This window comes from Labeo rohita, chromosome 11 (assembly GCF_022985175.1).
Source record: "Labeo rohita strain BAU-BD-2019 chromosome 11, IGBB_LRoh.1.0, whole genome shotgun sequence".
Classification (NCBI taxonomy): Eukaryota; Metazoa; Chordata; class Actinopteri; order Cypriniformes; family Cyprinidae; genus Labeo; species Labeo rohita.
Genome location: NC_066879.1, coordinates 23,143,832 through 23,158,557, shown reverse-complemented (window position 1 = coordinate 23,158,557; position 14,726 = coordinate 23,143,832). Strand labels below are relative to the sequence as shown.

Genomic DNA, 14,726 nt, shown 5'->3' with positions numbered 1-14,726 from the left:
ACAAACATATTGGAAATTTCCACAGGCGCTTTGCTTTTGCCTAGTTTTTGTCCTCCATCAACATAATATATAAATCTCAAACAGTGTTTAAAATCTCCTTGAACCGTGGTGCATGGAGCGCACCCGAGGACACATAAATTTGATTGAAATTTTAGAAACCTCATTTCCACGAAATGTGCTGCCATATAGCAGGCTGCCCAGACCACCCGTTCAAGTACAGTAACCTATGACGGAAATAAATCATTTACAAACCGTAACCAGGTCACGAAGCACTCAGGTCAAGAATATTTCCTACCACACTGAGTATTGATTCATTTCTTTTTCTCTGAACACAAGAGTGAAATAGAGGAAAAAATGACATCTTGAGCAAGTATATGAGAAGTCTTAAGCAACATTAATCAACCTGAAGAGACAGGTGAGGGGGTCACATGATCAGACAGAATAGCCTGTTAGTGCCACAGGCCACTATCTGAAGTTAGCAGAGCGTTGAGTGTGTGACGAAGCTGTGTGAATATAAATACAGGCCATTTATCTCCTTCATCCTCCAGCGAGTTATCCTGACACTAATACACATATGGACTCTCCAAGCTCACATTTCAGACTTGCTCTTGAATCTGAAGTGAAAATCAATATGCAGATTCATAGACTCTTATTTAGAAATGGAAGAGAAATTCTTCTGTAAATGCTGAGAGGTCACCAGAGACATTACAAAGTAAAACAATTTACGGTCGGAGGTGTGTTGAAGAAATTGAGACATTGTGCTTAAGTAGGTGATATGAGTTTGAGTCCAGGTTGCATCACATCCTCTTCCTTCTTTTCTATATTATCCCTATTAAAGAAATAGCTCGCCCAAAAATGGAGTTCTTCTTCAGCCTTCTGGGTAGTTTTATTGAACTCAACTATTTCTTAAAAATTACTATATTTTTTGCTTTAAATGAACCCAAAATAGGTTGGAAATTAATATTTATTAATGTTCAATAAATGATATTAACATTCTGTGAGGTCCCACAAATTCTGTGGTTTTTCAGCATTTTTGTGTATTTTAACCCTTTCCAACAATGACTGTATGATTTTGAGATCCATCTTTTCACACTAAGAACAACTGAGGGACTCATATGCAACTATTACAGAAGGTTCAAATGCTCACTGAAACTCCAGAAGGAAACACAATGCATTATGTGTCAGGGGGTGAAAACTTTTTGAATTTGAAGATCAGGGTAAATTTAACTTATTTTGTCTTCTGGGAAACATGTAAGCATCTTCTGTAGGTTCTGAAGGGCAGTACTAAATGAAAAAAAAAAGAAGATATTTAGGCAAAATAAGAAAAATGTACACATTTTCATTCTGTTCAAAAGTTTTCACCCCTGGCTCTTAATGCATTGTGTTTCCTTCTGAAGCATCAGCGAGCGTTTGAACCTTCTGTAATAGTTGAATATGAGTTCCTCATTTGTCCTCAGTGTGAAAAGATGGCTCTCAAAATCATACAGTCATTGTTGGAAAGGGTTCAAATACACAAAAATGCTAAAAAACCAAAGAATTTGTAGGACCTAAAGGATTTTTCTGAAGAACAGCTGACAGTTTAACTGTTTAGGACAAACAAGGGACTCATAAACAAATGTCACTAAACAAAAAAAAAAAAAAAAACACAGCTGTGGATCATTCAGGTAACAACACAGTATTAAGAATCAAGCGTATGTAAACTTTTGAACTGGGTCATTTTTATAAATTCAACTATTTTCTCTTGTGGACTATATGTAAACATCTTTTATGTGAAAGATCATATTCAGGTCTGTACTAAATAAAAAATAACATGCTTTTTGGTTAAATAACATTTTGCAGATTCTGTAAGGTGTATGTAAACTTTTGACTTCAACTGTATGTATATTTTGTGTATTACATTTTAATAAGCTAAACATCAACTACGCAGCACTCCAGTGTTTGAGGTTTTCCATTACATTTGGCTCCAGAATCATCCACCCACCTGCTCTGAGCTTGGCTTCCCTCGGTACTTCCACCTGTGAGTTAATCATATCAGCATTTTATGCCTGATACCTGCAGGAAATGTATGCCGCTAAATGTGTTTATCTTGGAGGCTAGTCATTTTACACAAAAATGCACTCCAGTTTTTGTGGAAATATTAGCATTTTAATGTTAATCTGTCAACAGCTCTGCAATAGTTGCTCATTTCATGACCTGTGATGATAGCGCTCTATTGTAAAAGACAGATGACACTTGTTTGTGAGAGAGACAGGTCAGGAATAGTCGTGGCTGACTGTCATGGCCAGTGACTAATGCCACGAGAGCAGATATCAGATATTCTGTGAATAACATCCTGACAACCTCAAGGTCGTCAGAGTGTATCAGTTTACAACTGTCCGTGATGACCAGCCAACATGCTTCCTTTTTTAACTGGTAATTTGTGAACACTGGACTGAGTTGCCAGAAACTAACATGAGTTTCAGTGCATATTGAAAGCACAAGGCTGGCTGGTGTCAGGCCTATGGCCATGACTGTGACAACCCATAATTAAAACGTCTTCATAGGCTTTAATTGTTACATCAAATCCTTATAATGAAATTACACGTCAGTTTAATTCACACTGTAAAACATCTGACTGTAAATGTGATAGCATATTACTGGCTACTACTTATCATACTGTTATATACTGTAAAATCACAGTATATCATTGAAATGGAATTAATTTTAGAACTGTTATGATAAGTTACTGTTAAACTCTCATTTGTGACAGTCAGCAAATCCTTCAGCATTTGGCCCAGGTGGTTAAATGTGGGTAAATAAAAAAAATTAATATGTGACCCTGGACCTGGTAATTTTTTTAAAATTGAGTTTTATACATCATCTGAAAGCTGAATAAACACTCTTTCCACTGAAGTATGCTTTGTTAGGATAGGACAATATTTGGACGAGATACAACTATTGGAAAATCTTGAATCTAAGGGTGCAAATAAAATAAAATACACAAAATACTGAGAAAATCACCCTTAAATGTGTCCAAATTAAGTTCTTGGTAATGCATATTACTAATCAAAAATTAAGTTTTAATAGGTTTTGTGCTGGGCATTTTGACCAAAATCTGTATCACATTTTTTTTTTTTTTTTTAGGATTCTGCCAGTTTGACAGTTTATCACAATTTTAATGCGTTTTAGTCATGATCCTATCAAACCTGCTATGTGAAGTATGAGTAGTTACTGCTGTAATCAAAGCAGCTCTGCACTTTTTAAATACTGTATTAAAGGAGAAGTCCACTTCCAAAACAAAGATTCACATATAATGTACTCCCCCTCCTTGTCATCCAAGATGTTCATGTCTTTCTTTCGTCAGTCGTAAAGAAATTATGTTTTTTGAGGAAAACATTTCTGCATATAATGGGCTGGTATGGTGCCACGATTTTGAAATTCCAAACGATCCCAAAAGCGGTCCCGGTCGAGGAAGGGTCTTATCTAGCGAAACAATAGGTTTTGTGTATTCTGACTCAAGACAGTTAGGGTATGTCGAAAAACTCCAATCGTATTTTATTCCTCAACTTCCAAAATCATTTCAAAGTCATCCTACATCGCTGTAGAAGTACCAAACCAGTCTTTGCAAAGTGAGCATGCAAAGATCAAACACCCTTAACAAAAAAGGTAAAACAGTGCTATAGGACGATTTTGAAGTTGAGGGAGAACATGAGATGGGAGTTTTTCGACATACCCTAACTGTCATGAACCGGAACAAAAACAATCCAGGCAGAGTAAGACAAGACAAACATTGGTATTAAAAAGTATATAAATAGTATCATTTTTATGAAAATAACCGATTGTTACGCTAGATAAGACCCTTCTTTCTCGGCTGGGATCGTTTACAACTGCATTTGGGATCGTTTGAAGACGCATTTAAACTGCATTTTGGAAATTTAAAATTGGGGCACCATACCAGTCCACTATTTTCCAGAGAAAAATGCTGAAATGTTTTCCTCCAAAAACATAATTTCTTTACAACTGAAGAAAGAAAGACGTGAACATCTTGGATGACAAGGGGGTGAGTAATTAATTTGTAAATTGTTGTTCTGGAAGTGGACGTCACCCCCACTATTTAGCATTTTGAACAGTAAGCTTTCAATGCCTGCTACAGTATTTCCTCCTCTTTCTGTCCTTCTTCAGCATCACTGGTTTCTGTTAATGGCAGTTTAAAGTTGGTTTATCTGCCTGGTTAAAGAACTGTGTTTTATTAGTAGTTGTAAAAGTTTTCCAACCATTATTCAGAAGTGTATGCAGTTAACAGGAATCTCCTCTCAATTCACGACGCTGTGTATGTTGCTTAGGCCCGTAGTTCCCCTGCTCTGCACATTTTGCATGTGTCCCTTATTTAACACACCTGATTGAGATCATCATCTCATTAGGAGAGAGATCCATGAACTGAACTAATGAGCTGATGATCTCAATCAGGTGTGGTAAATAAGGGACACATGCAAAATGTGCAGAGCAGGGGGTCCCCAGGACCAGGAGTGAGAACCACTGGCTTAGGCACATGTACTGGTTTGCCATTCTTTTTTAATTCATACCATTTGCGTAATTCAAACCATTTAACATTCAAACCGGTATATGGTCCTCACTAATAATGTGTGCGCTGATTTCATAGTAAAATTCTGAATATAGTAATTTACTGTAAAATATAAGTTAAAGCATGCAAAATGCTTGCAGTGTTTTACAGTACAGAGCAAGTGAAAATGAGAGAAGCTAGATTCACACCTCTGTCGTCTTCTGCCGTTGTGCAGATATCCCACACAAACTGTGAGTTAGCTCTGGATATAGTTACATCTCCCACACAGAGCCTCACGCTCCAGTGCATCAGATGACCTGGCTGTTAAAAGCAATGAGAGCAAACATGTCATCACTCCTATTCTTCTGTGAGACTGCACGTTCTGACTGCGAGTGAAAAGCCCATTGCTTGTTTTATCATCTTTGGATCTCATAACATGCTCCTGCTGTTTTATTTCTTGCGTCTAAGCAATCAGCCATAGAAGAAAACAAGCCAGCCTTGATATCATCTTCAGAACTCGTTTACTCTTCTTTCTTATTTCTTTTTATTTTCCGCTCATTTAGATGAAGATGCGTTTTTTTTTTCTGTTAGATTCCCTCCGTGTAAACTCTAATCACACTCTTATTAACATCTACTCGCGTACACAAATATATAATTTACATTTATATAATGCGAGTTGATTATTTTTCACTGTGCAGCTGAAAGCTGTTGTCGGATATTCCTCTCTGTGGATTTCGTGATTATGTGCAGTCGACGTGCCCAAGTCTTATATGCCCTTGATTCAGTCTCATTAACACGCAGCAGTGAATCAGCGGGGCCATACTGAGAGCGTATGTGTGTGTGTGTGTGTGTGTGTCAGTGTCAGTGTTGTTTTAAATGAGTGAGCGCTGACAATCTGACTCCTGTCCTGGTCAAATAGTGGCATAAATAAACATGAGAGCTATTTTAGGCCATCTCATAAGCCCCCTGCCATTTCGCTTCCATCTGTAATATTCAAAAAGTTCTTGAAACAAGTCCAGAGAATCCATTTGTGTCAGATGAATCTGATCTGAATGGCCTTACAGTACAATTGTCCAGTCCTTGGACGTAAACTAATAAAGCTCTACTCTGAAGGTCATTACATTATTTTGTGTTGTGTATTTAGTACAATATTATTATTGAAATATGAGATTTTCAGACCATATGCATGTCAGTATATAAGGGTTGTACAAAATTTAGTTTAAGAATTTGCTCCCTTTTAGTTCAGTAAGTGTGAATTAAAACTGAATTGCTCACACCCCACAAGAAAACTGCATTAGAATGACAGAAAAAATATTTACCTGAATTGTAATTTAAAAAATTTAAATTTAAAATATCTTTTATAATTTAATATATTTTAAAATATAATTTATTCGTGTAGTGGCAAAGCTGAATTTTCAGCGTCATTAATGATTCGGTGCTTATTTCTTTTCACTATAACAGTTGTGATGCTTTATATTTTTGAGGAAACCATGATGCATTTTTTTTTAAGGCTGTTAAGCTTTGTCGTGCTTTTCGAATTAAAAATTTGTATAAATTTTAGTGCTGTCAAATGATTAATCACATACAAAATACAAGTGTTTGATTACATAATATATTTGTGTGTACTGTGTATATTTATTATGTATATATAAATACACATGCAAACAGTATTTATTTAGAAAATATTTACATGTATTTACGTGTATATATTTATATTCATTTAATTGAATTTATACATAAATATATTTAATATACAAACACAGCATATTTTTCTTAAATATATATATGCATATGTGTCTGTTTATATATACGTAATAAATATACACACACGTATGCACACATGTATTATGTAAACAAAAACGTTTATTTTGGTGCAATTAATTAACGCAATTAATTGTTTAACAGCACTAATAAATTTATTTTAATTTCAGTTTAATTAATTCTCTTACATTGCAAAATAATGCAAAAAAAAATGTTCTATATTCAGAAATGTACAATCAAATCAAGTCATAATATCTATTTTTACCCCATAGCACAACATATTATGTTAAGAAAAAAAAAATAATACAAATAAAATAACCAGATATTGTTGCTTGGTGCACTGTATTTTTCCCAAAGTTGTGAATACAACAGAGATCATTGGAGTATATTTTACAAGAATATACTATTAATACTATAAAATTGTTTTACCACCATTTTTAGAATTTAAATTTTATAAAATAAATAAGCTTTCCATTGATGTATGATTTGTTAGGATGTTAGGACAATATTTGGCTATTTTAACTATTTGAAAATCTGGAATCTGAGGGTGCAAAAAAATCTAAATATTGAGAAAATTGCCTTTAAAGTTGTCCAAATGAAGTTCTTAGCAATGCATATTACTAATCAAAAAGTAATATGTTTTGATATATTCATGGAAGGAAATTTACAAAATATCTTCATGGAACATGATCTTTACTTAACATCCTAATGATTTTTGGCATAAAAAAAATCTGTAATTTTGACCCATACAATGTATTACTGGCTGTTGCTACAAATATACCTGTGATACTTATGACTGGTTTCGTGGTCCATGGTCACATATATGGGAGAATTCCCATAAGCCCCTGCAGTCGATTAATTAAATTTTAAAATAATGTATAAAGCACAAAGAATTATGCATATTCCTCCATATTTTGGAATTGATTTCACTGTAAATTTCTTAATATATCATTTTTATTGTGAAATATTACAGCTAACCTATCATTATTTATTATAATTTTTACATTATACATTATTTTAAGGGCTTATAGTATTGTAATATGTTATCTTACAAGTGAATATGACCTGATTTCATAATAAATTTCTGAATATAGTAATTTACTGTAAAGAATTCTTTTTCAGTAAAAAGAAACATTGTTTAGTCAAAATATAAATAGTTTGTCACATTCTAAATATCTTTACTGTCACTTTTGATCAATTTAATACAATTTATTACTGAATAAATACTGTATTAATACTTTCAAAATTATTCAGTGCTCCAGAAACATTTGTTGTTATTATAACATTTGTGCTGCTTAATATTTTTGTGGAAACCATGATGCATTTTTTTTTTTTTTTTTCAGAATTCTTTGTAAGATTCTAAATATCTTAACTGTGACTTTTGAGAAATTTGAATAAAAAAACTGAATATATACTTTCAAAAAAAAATTCACTGTAGTGTATCTACACCTTCAAATTTCAAGGCTTTCAAACTAGGCTGTTAAGCTTTGTTGTGCTTTTCTAATTAAACATGAGTATACATTTCGTTTAATTTCAGTTTAATTAACTCTCTTACAATAAAATCCAAACTGCAATTATACTTGAATTAAAATTTAAAAGGCAATCACAATGCACAACCCTGGAAACCATATGGTGTCTCTTTTATCATTTTATGACTCAGAAGAACGACCTTTTGAAGCTCAGTTTGCACTTTTGCCAACCCCACACTCTAATGCAGACTATTTCTCAAAAGCCAATGCAGTAAATATACAGTCAGAAGAAGACAGCAAGTGTTTTTAGACCTAAATCTGTTTTAAAAATGTCATAGTGTTTCATCGAAACTATATACATTGATCTGACCATTGAAATGTGGAGTCTTTCACAAAATCACATGTAATAAGTTATTATAACTAAAACTACTGTTGTTGTGCTGCTGTTACAGGTATAGAGGGTATGGAGTGCTCTTTGCCCACCGATGGACGCCGCGTGCCTCTCAGCCAGCTCTCCCAGGACAGTTTTCGGGAGTGCCAGATCACCCTCACCCTCACCGATTTCCTCATCATCATTTTCTCGGGCATCTCCGTCTCAGTGGCCGCCATCATGGCCAGCTTCTTCCTGGCGTCCACCGTCCACTGTTTTCAGCGCTGGAGCAAGGGCACTAAAGGAGACGAGGAGGAGAGTGAAGAATGAGGAGGGAGGTTAGAGCTGAACGACCTTCGATATGATTCAAAGCTGCCAGTTCGTGACAGAGTTCAAACAAACAGCGTGGCTGAACAGACACCAGGTAGAACCTGAGCAGAAATAAGCTGATTGATAGTGTCAGCGCTAACAAAGTGACCAGTGCGGACACAGTACCCTCGAAATCAAAGGATGTTTGGTCTGAAAGCAAGCCTTAGTATGCAAACTTCCAGGGATTTACAGGTCTTGTTAAAGAAAATACTTTGAGATCCTGTCCTGCAGTAGAGTTTTCAGTGTTGTTGAATACTTGTGTCCGTAAAGTTTCCCTTCATGTAGTCAATATAAAGTTAGCAGAATACAACTGTGCTACTTGTTGATTGTGCCAAATTAGCACAGGTAGACAGCAATGTCTCAGAGAAGCACTGATAATCGATGATAAGGAATAATGAAGAAGTCAAATGTTGCAGCTTTATACAGCCAAGTATACGTGATGGAAGCCATTTTCCTTCAAAGGATGGGGAAAATAACTTAAGAAAGCATTACCTGAAGTTTAGAATAGAGCTTAATGTGAATAGTCGTGTCAAATACCGCACTTTAAAATGGTCCTACAGTACCTAAGTTACACTGACCCTCAAACCACCAGGTACACTGGTTCAGCCCAGATCTGCCAAAGAACGCTTTGACTGAGGGACTGAGGTTAATGTGTTTTGAAATATAGATTTATTTTTCTTTAAATAAAGTCTGTGATCTTAGCAAGATTACATTTATTTAGCGTAATAATGGTACTACTCACATATGACGATATATAATATCCTTAAAGTGACTAAAGAGAGAAGTACATACTACAAATGTCATTGTAATATTCATGTCTTAAAAGTATATTTGAAAAGGCATACAGTGGGATCAAAAAGTATTTGGGCATTTAAGTCTTATATTGTCATTGCAATACATGACAAAATACTAAACCAGGCAAAGCACAACATGTCACAAAAGATGTCTGCTTGGTTTAAATGAAAAGCAATTCATTTAAAAATGCTGTGATATAATCAAAAATTTTAATTAAGCTAAATTAAATATTGCCTTGAGACTATATGGTAAAAAGTGATTGCAAAAAATCCCATAAAAGTGAAATTTGTACTAAGAAAAGATTCCGCATTCTATATTTGCTGATGTCACAATTTTCGTTTTCTAAAAGAATGATGTTCACACATTAAGTGTCACTTAAGTGTCCAAATATGTTTTAAGGCCACTGTATATCCATGTGTCTTCAGATTGCTGTCTAGTGTCAACTAATAATACAGTGTATAACTAAATGGCATACATTTCTGTTCATAATGTCAATTCCATCAATTCCAAGCAAATTATTTTGTTAGTAGACCATGTGGGGGAAACGATTTTCGAATGTCAGAAAGACATTTGATTGTTTGTGTTTTCAGTCTTGCTTCTTTCATATCCTTATTTGAAAGGGCTTCATCTGTCTATAGAATTAGAAAAATGTCTTTTTATGCACAATTTCAAGAATCACATTCATTAATATCCTAATGTTTATTACCATCCTCTGTTCCACTGTTGCCATCCATAAACAGATGCTCTGGATGTACTATTTCGAGAATATACAGTTCTTTTTCCCAGACAGGTATCACAACTTCATTTTTGCAGTGCATGAATAATTAATTGGATCTGTGAAATGAAGCACACAGCGTGCTAGCCTTCAAATGTTGGGGATGGAAAAAGAAATCATTGTGATTCGAAGACCATCTTATTTTTAAAGAATTCTATTCTGCTCACACAACCTCAGCCATCATATTGTGTTGGATGTAAGAAGCACGAATGCATATTAATGTAATGTAAATGTTCTGGTGTCAGGACACGGTTGACCCATATGCACAATCTTTCAAAGCTAGACTGTAGCATGGTATCATCAGCAGAAATCAAACCTGCAGCTATAATATTGTGTCATATTGAATGATTTCATGTTTTTTCATATATATACTCAAATATTTATAGCTGTTCAACCAATCAGAAAAAAAATACATGCATATCTATGTATTTGCAAGTGAAATGAGGTATTATTGTTAAAAATTCAAATTCTGAACATGTTATAGATACTTACTATGCCATGACAATAAAGCTATTTAGTCATGTCAACTTGTATGCAGATCTCGGCATGGTTTTCCATTGGAATTTCAAATGTTACGCATGTTTTAAGTAATGAACAAAATATAAAATCAAAAGAAACAATAATGAGAGTAAAGTATATGAACAGACATTCATGTTTGTCTTACAACATACATTATAAACAGACAAACCTCAAACAATTTGCTATCCACCTTTTTCCTGAAGTGTCGCGGAACTGGGACGATGATTTACATTTCAGGCCTCTGTGTTTCTAGTCAAATTAATGTATTTTCCGGCCCACTAATATGATGTTAAACCAATGAAAATGGTTATGAAAAGCAAACGGAGCCGTAGTTTCGTCACTTCACAGTGTCGCAATGACCGTCTTATTGGCAGTGACAAACCTGACATAGTTTAATGAGTTGAAAGGTGACATGAGTTTAGCTGCGTTGAAAACAGATGAGGGCACATACAGCTCCCAATCGGGCGAAGTTTGCTGGATTTTGTCCACAAAATGAAAAGAGCACACATTATTTTGTTATTTCACAGACAGCATTGTCACTAAAGCACTGCAAGTTACGCTCGTTTTCTTTTGTCATCGTTTATGCAAGGCATTCAGCGCCGAACACGGACAGATTTCCAGGTAAGGTAAGCAACACAATTGCTTTACAGGAATTCCATAAGCGTATTTATGTTACGGTATTGGCTAACAACGGCACAGCTGCTGCACACATTTTTATATTTACTTACATTGAAAAACTTTCAGTTTAATTAATTCAGTCGATGCTTTTTCACCCCATTTTAACACGGATTTCTATGGAGGCCACCCAACGTTAAAAATTATGGCGGCGAAAAAGGTGGATATAATAAATTTTAAATTATATTTGAAATGGTTGAACTGCTGACACATTTGAAATTCCTGAGGGAGCTCATGACGAAAGTTTTTAGTGCTACAAAAAGAACATAAGCTGATTTTACATGAATCGCAGAAAAATGATATTTGCGATGACATTTCCATAATCAATATTTTTCTTCATGTCTACAATAGCAAGTAAAATATAGCGTGTTTAATGCTGTACCGTCTGTTTCTGAATTCAGTATGTGTCGATTGAAAAGAGCCCAGAGCTCCCGGCATCAGTCATATCCTGTGTCATAACTGTCACACTGAGCGATGTAGTAAAGATGTGTGTTGCATCATAACGTGGAGTATATTTGTTCTCCGTCTTAACTGAACACCACATATACCTAGAAAACCAACTACTATGTAGTTACAGTACAAAGAATGAGGGGAAATATGAACTGAGGGTTTTTCCTGCATGACCCAGTGGCGACATCATCCAGTACTTTGTTTTTTTACTCCATATGGCAGTGCACTGTTGATGAAATACAGTATCATATTAAACAGTAAACCATTTCCGACTGATCTTTTATTACTTTACATTAAATTTGTTCATTTTTCTTATCATTCCTTTAAGTATCTCTGTAAAACAGACATGTTTGAGTGTTATTTCTCGACGAAAAGCTTGATTAGCCATGAATAAGTGTCATTTTAGGTACAATGAATGTGAAATTGGGTTGTAAACATTAAGAGACACTGCACTGAGTAATTTCACGCCCCAGTATTAACGCTTGTGACGTCATTCCACGGGTGATAATTAACTGTCAGGTCATGTCTGCAATCTGTCAGGACCACAGATAACTTCTCAGGGGCTTAAGCTCTAGATGCCCTCTGCAATCAATAACAACATGTTTGGCCAGATGGTTTTGTAGATCTGCAAGAAAATTATGAAAACAATATATTTAGTGAACTTATACTGTCAAATATTCACCCGTCACTTTAAGACAATAAGTGTTGAAATTTTAATATTGATTCCAAGCTTTGTGCAAATCATTCACTCACCCTCATGTTGTTTCAAACCTGCATACATTTCTTTCTTCTGAGTAAAACTAAAGTATTTATTTTAAAGGACATTTATCACTGACTGAAACACTGAGACAATTTTAACGTAACATTACAAGCATTACAAGACATTTACAATAGCAAAACTATATAACAAAAGAGAGAGAAGGAAAGAAAGAAAGAAAAATAGATAAAAAAGAATTTGCAATAAGAGAAGGTAAATGCTCCAGAAAAGTTTTCATCACAATATACATTTGAGGTCAAAGGTTTACATCCCCATTTCAGAATCATTAAAAATGAAAATTAAAAAAGATATTTCACGTAAAAGATGTTACATATAATCCACAAGAGAAAATAATATAATAATTTATAAAATTGACCCAGTTCAAAAGTTGAATCTCCTTGATTCTTAATACTGTGTTGTTACCTGAATGATCCACAGCTGTGTTTTTTTGTTTAGTCATAGTCGTTCATGAGTCCGTTGTTTGTCCTGAACAGCTGAAAAGCCTGCTGTTCTTCAGAAAAATCCTTCAGGTCCCACAAATTTTCCAGCATTTTTTTGTGTTTTTGAACTCTTTCCAACAATGACTGTATGATTTTGAGATTCATCTTTTCACACTGAGGACAACTGAGGGACTCATATGCAACTATTACAGAAGGTTCAAATGCTCACTGATGCTTCAGAAGGAAAAAACAGGCATTAAGAGTTGGGGGGTGAAAACTTTTGAACATTTGAAAATTTCTTATTTTGCCTAAATGTCTTTTTTTTTTTTTTTTTTAACTTACCACTGCCCTTTAGAGGCTTCAGAAGATAGTTACATATTTCCCAGAAGACAAAATAAGTCAAATTTACCCTAATCTTTAAATTTAAAAAGTTTTCACCCCCTGGCTCTTAAAGGAAAAGTCCACGTTTCAGCATTTTTCTCCATATAATGGACTGCTATGGTGCCCCGATTTTGGACTTTCAAAAAATGCAGTTTAAATGCGGCTTCAAACGATCCCAAATGCGGTTGTAAATTATCCCAGCCAAGAAAGAAGGGTCTTATCTAGCGTAACAATCGGTTATTCTCATAAAAATAATACAATTTATATACTTTTTAATGTCAAACGCTCTTCTTGTCTTACTCTGCCTGGACTGTTTTTTTTTCTGGTTCATTGGTTCGTTAGAATATGTTGAAAACTCCCATCTCATGTTCTTCCTCAACTTCGAAATCGTCCTGTATCGCTGTTTTACCTTTTTTGTTAAAGGTGTTTGATCTTCTTTGCATGTTCAGTTTGCAAAGACTGGGTTGGTACTTCTGCAGTGATGTAGGATGATTTTGAAATGATTTTTCAAGTTGAGGAATAAAATACGATTGGAGTTTTTCAACATACCCTAACTGTCCTGAGGCAGAATACACAGAGTTCAGGGAGAGCAAGGTAGGATGAGCATTTGAGATTAAAAAGTATTTAAATTGTATTTTTTTTTAAATGAAAATAACCAGTTGTTTCGCTAGATAAAACCATTCTTCCTATACTCTTCCATTCTTCTATTATATGTGAACCTTTGTTTTGGAAGTGGAGTTCTCCTTTAATGCATCGTGTTTCCTTCTGGAGTGTAAACATGTAAACATCTTTTATCTGAAATATCTTATTTAGGTCAGTACTAAATAAACAATAACATGCATTTTGTATGATCCCTCTTGTTTTGGTAAAATAATTAACATTTGTAATGATTCTGAAAGGGGGATGTAAAATTTCTACATCCAAAATGTCAGAGTCCACGTTTGTTTACAACTGCAGTCCTAGTCCAGGTCTAAGCACCTCAACTATAGGGCTTCAGAAGACTAAACATATTGCATTTAGATTTGAAACAACATAAAGGCATGTATATTTATGTTTCTTTAATTAACTAGCATAGAAACTGAATATGAAAACTTCTGAAACATCTTAATTTGGTCAGTATGTAAACTGAGCCGTCACAACTTTTCTTGAAAGTGTTCATGCACATACGTCAGTATTTGCATTCACAAATTATGCTTTTTAATACAGATTACAGCTGTGGAGAGTAAGTGGTGTCCAGTTCATGTGACACAGGTGTTTGTTCACATTGCTGTTTTATAACAGAGCAGATGGTCAGCCCCTGATTTCACTGTTTGGATTTTATCCACATATATTTAATGACTCCAAAAAAGCACCATAAAGTAATGGGTAGACAGTGACGCAAGTGTGATTACCCTTTCAAGAGAAACACTAATGCCATTCTCCATA

General features: G+C 34.6%; 1 protein-coding gene across 1 annotated transcript in view; it reads left to right on the top strand.

Moving 5' to 3' along the window:
• lrrc38b (leucine rich repeat containing 38b) overlaps positions 1–11,980 on the top strand; it is a 29,096-nt gene extending 17,116 nt beyond the window's left edge. Inside the window, exon 2 of the mRNA XM_051122277.1 lies at positions 8,223–11,980. Coding sequence (XP_050978234.1) covers positions 8,223–8,470 — 248 coding nt within the window. The 3' untranslated portion in view covers positions 8,471–11,980. The remainder of the gene's footprint in view (positions 1–8,222) is intronic.
• Positions 11,981–14,726: the final 2,746 nt, after the last annotated feature.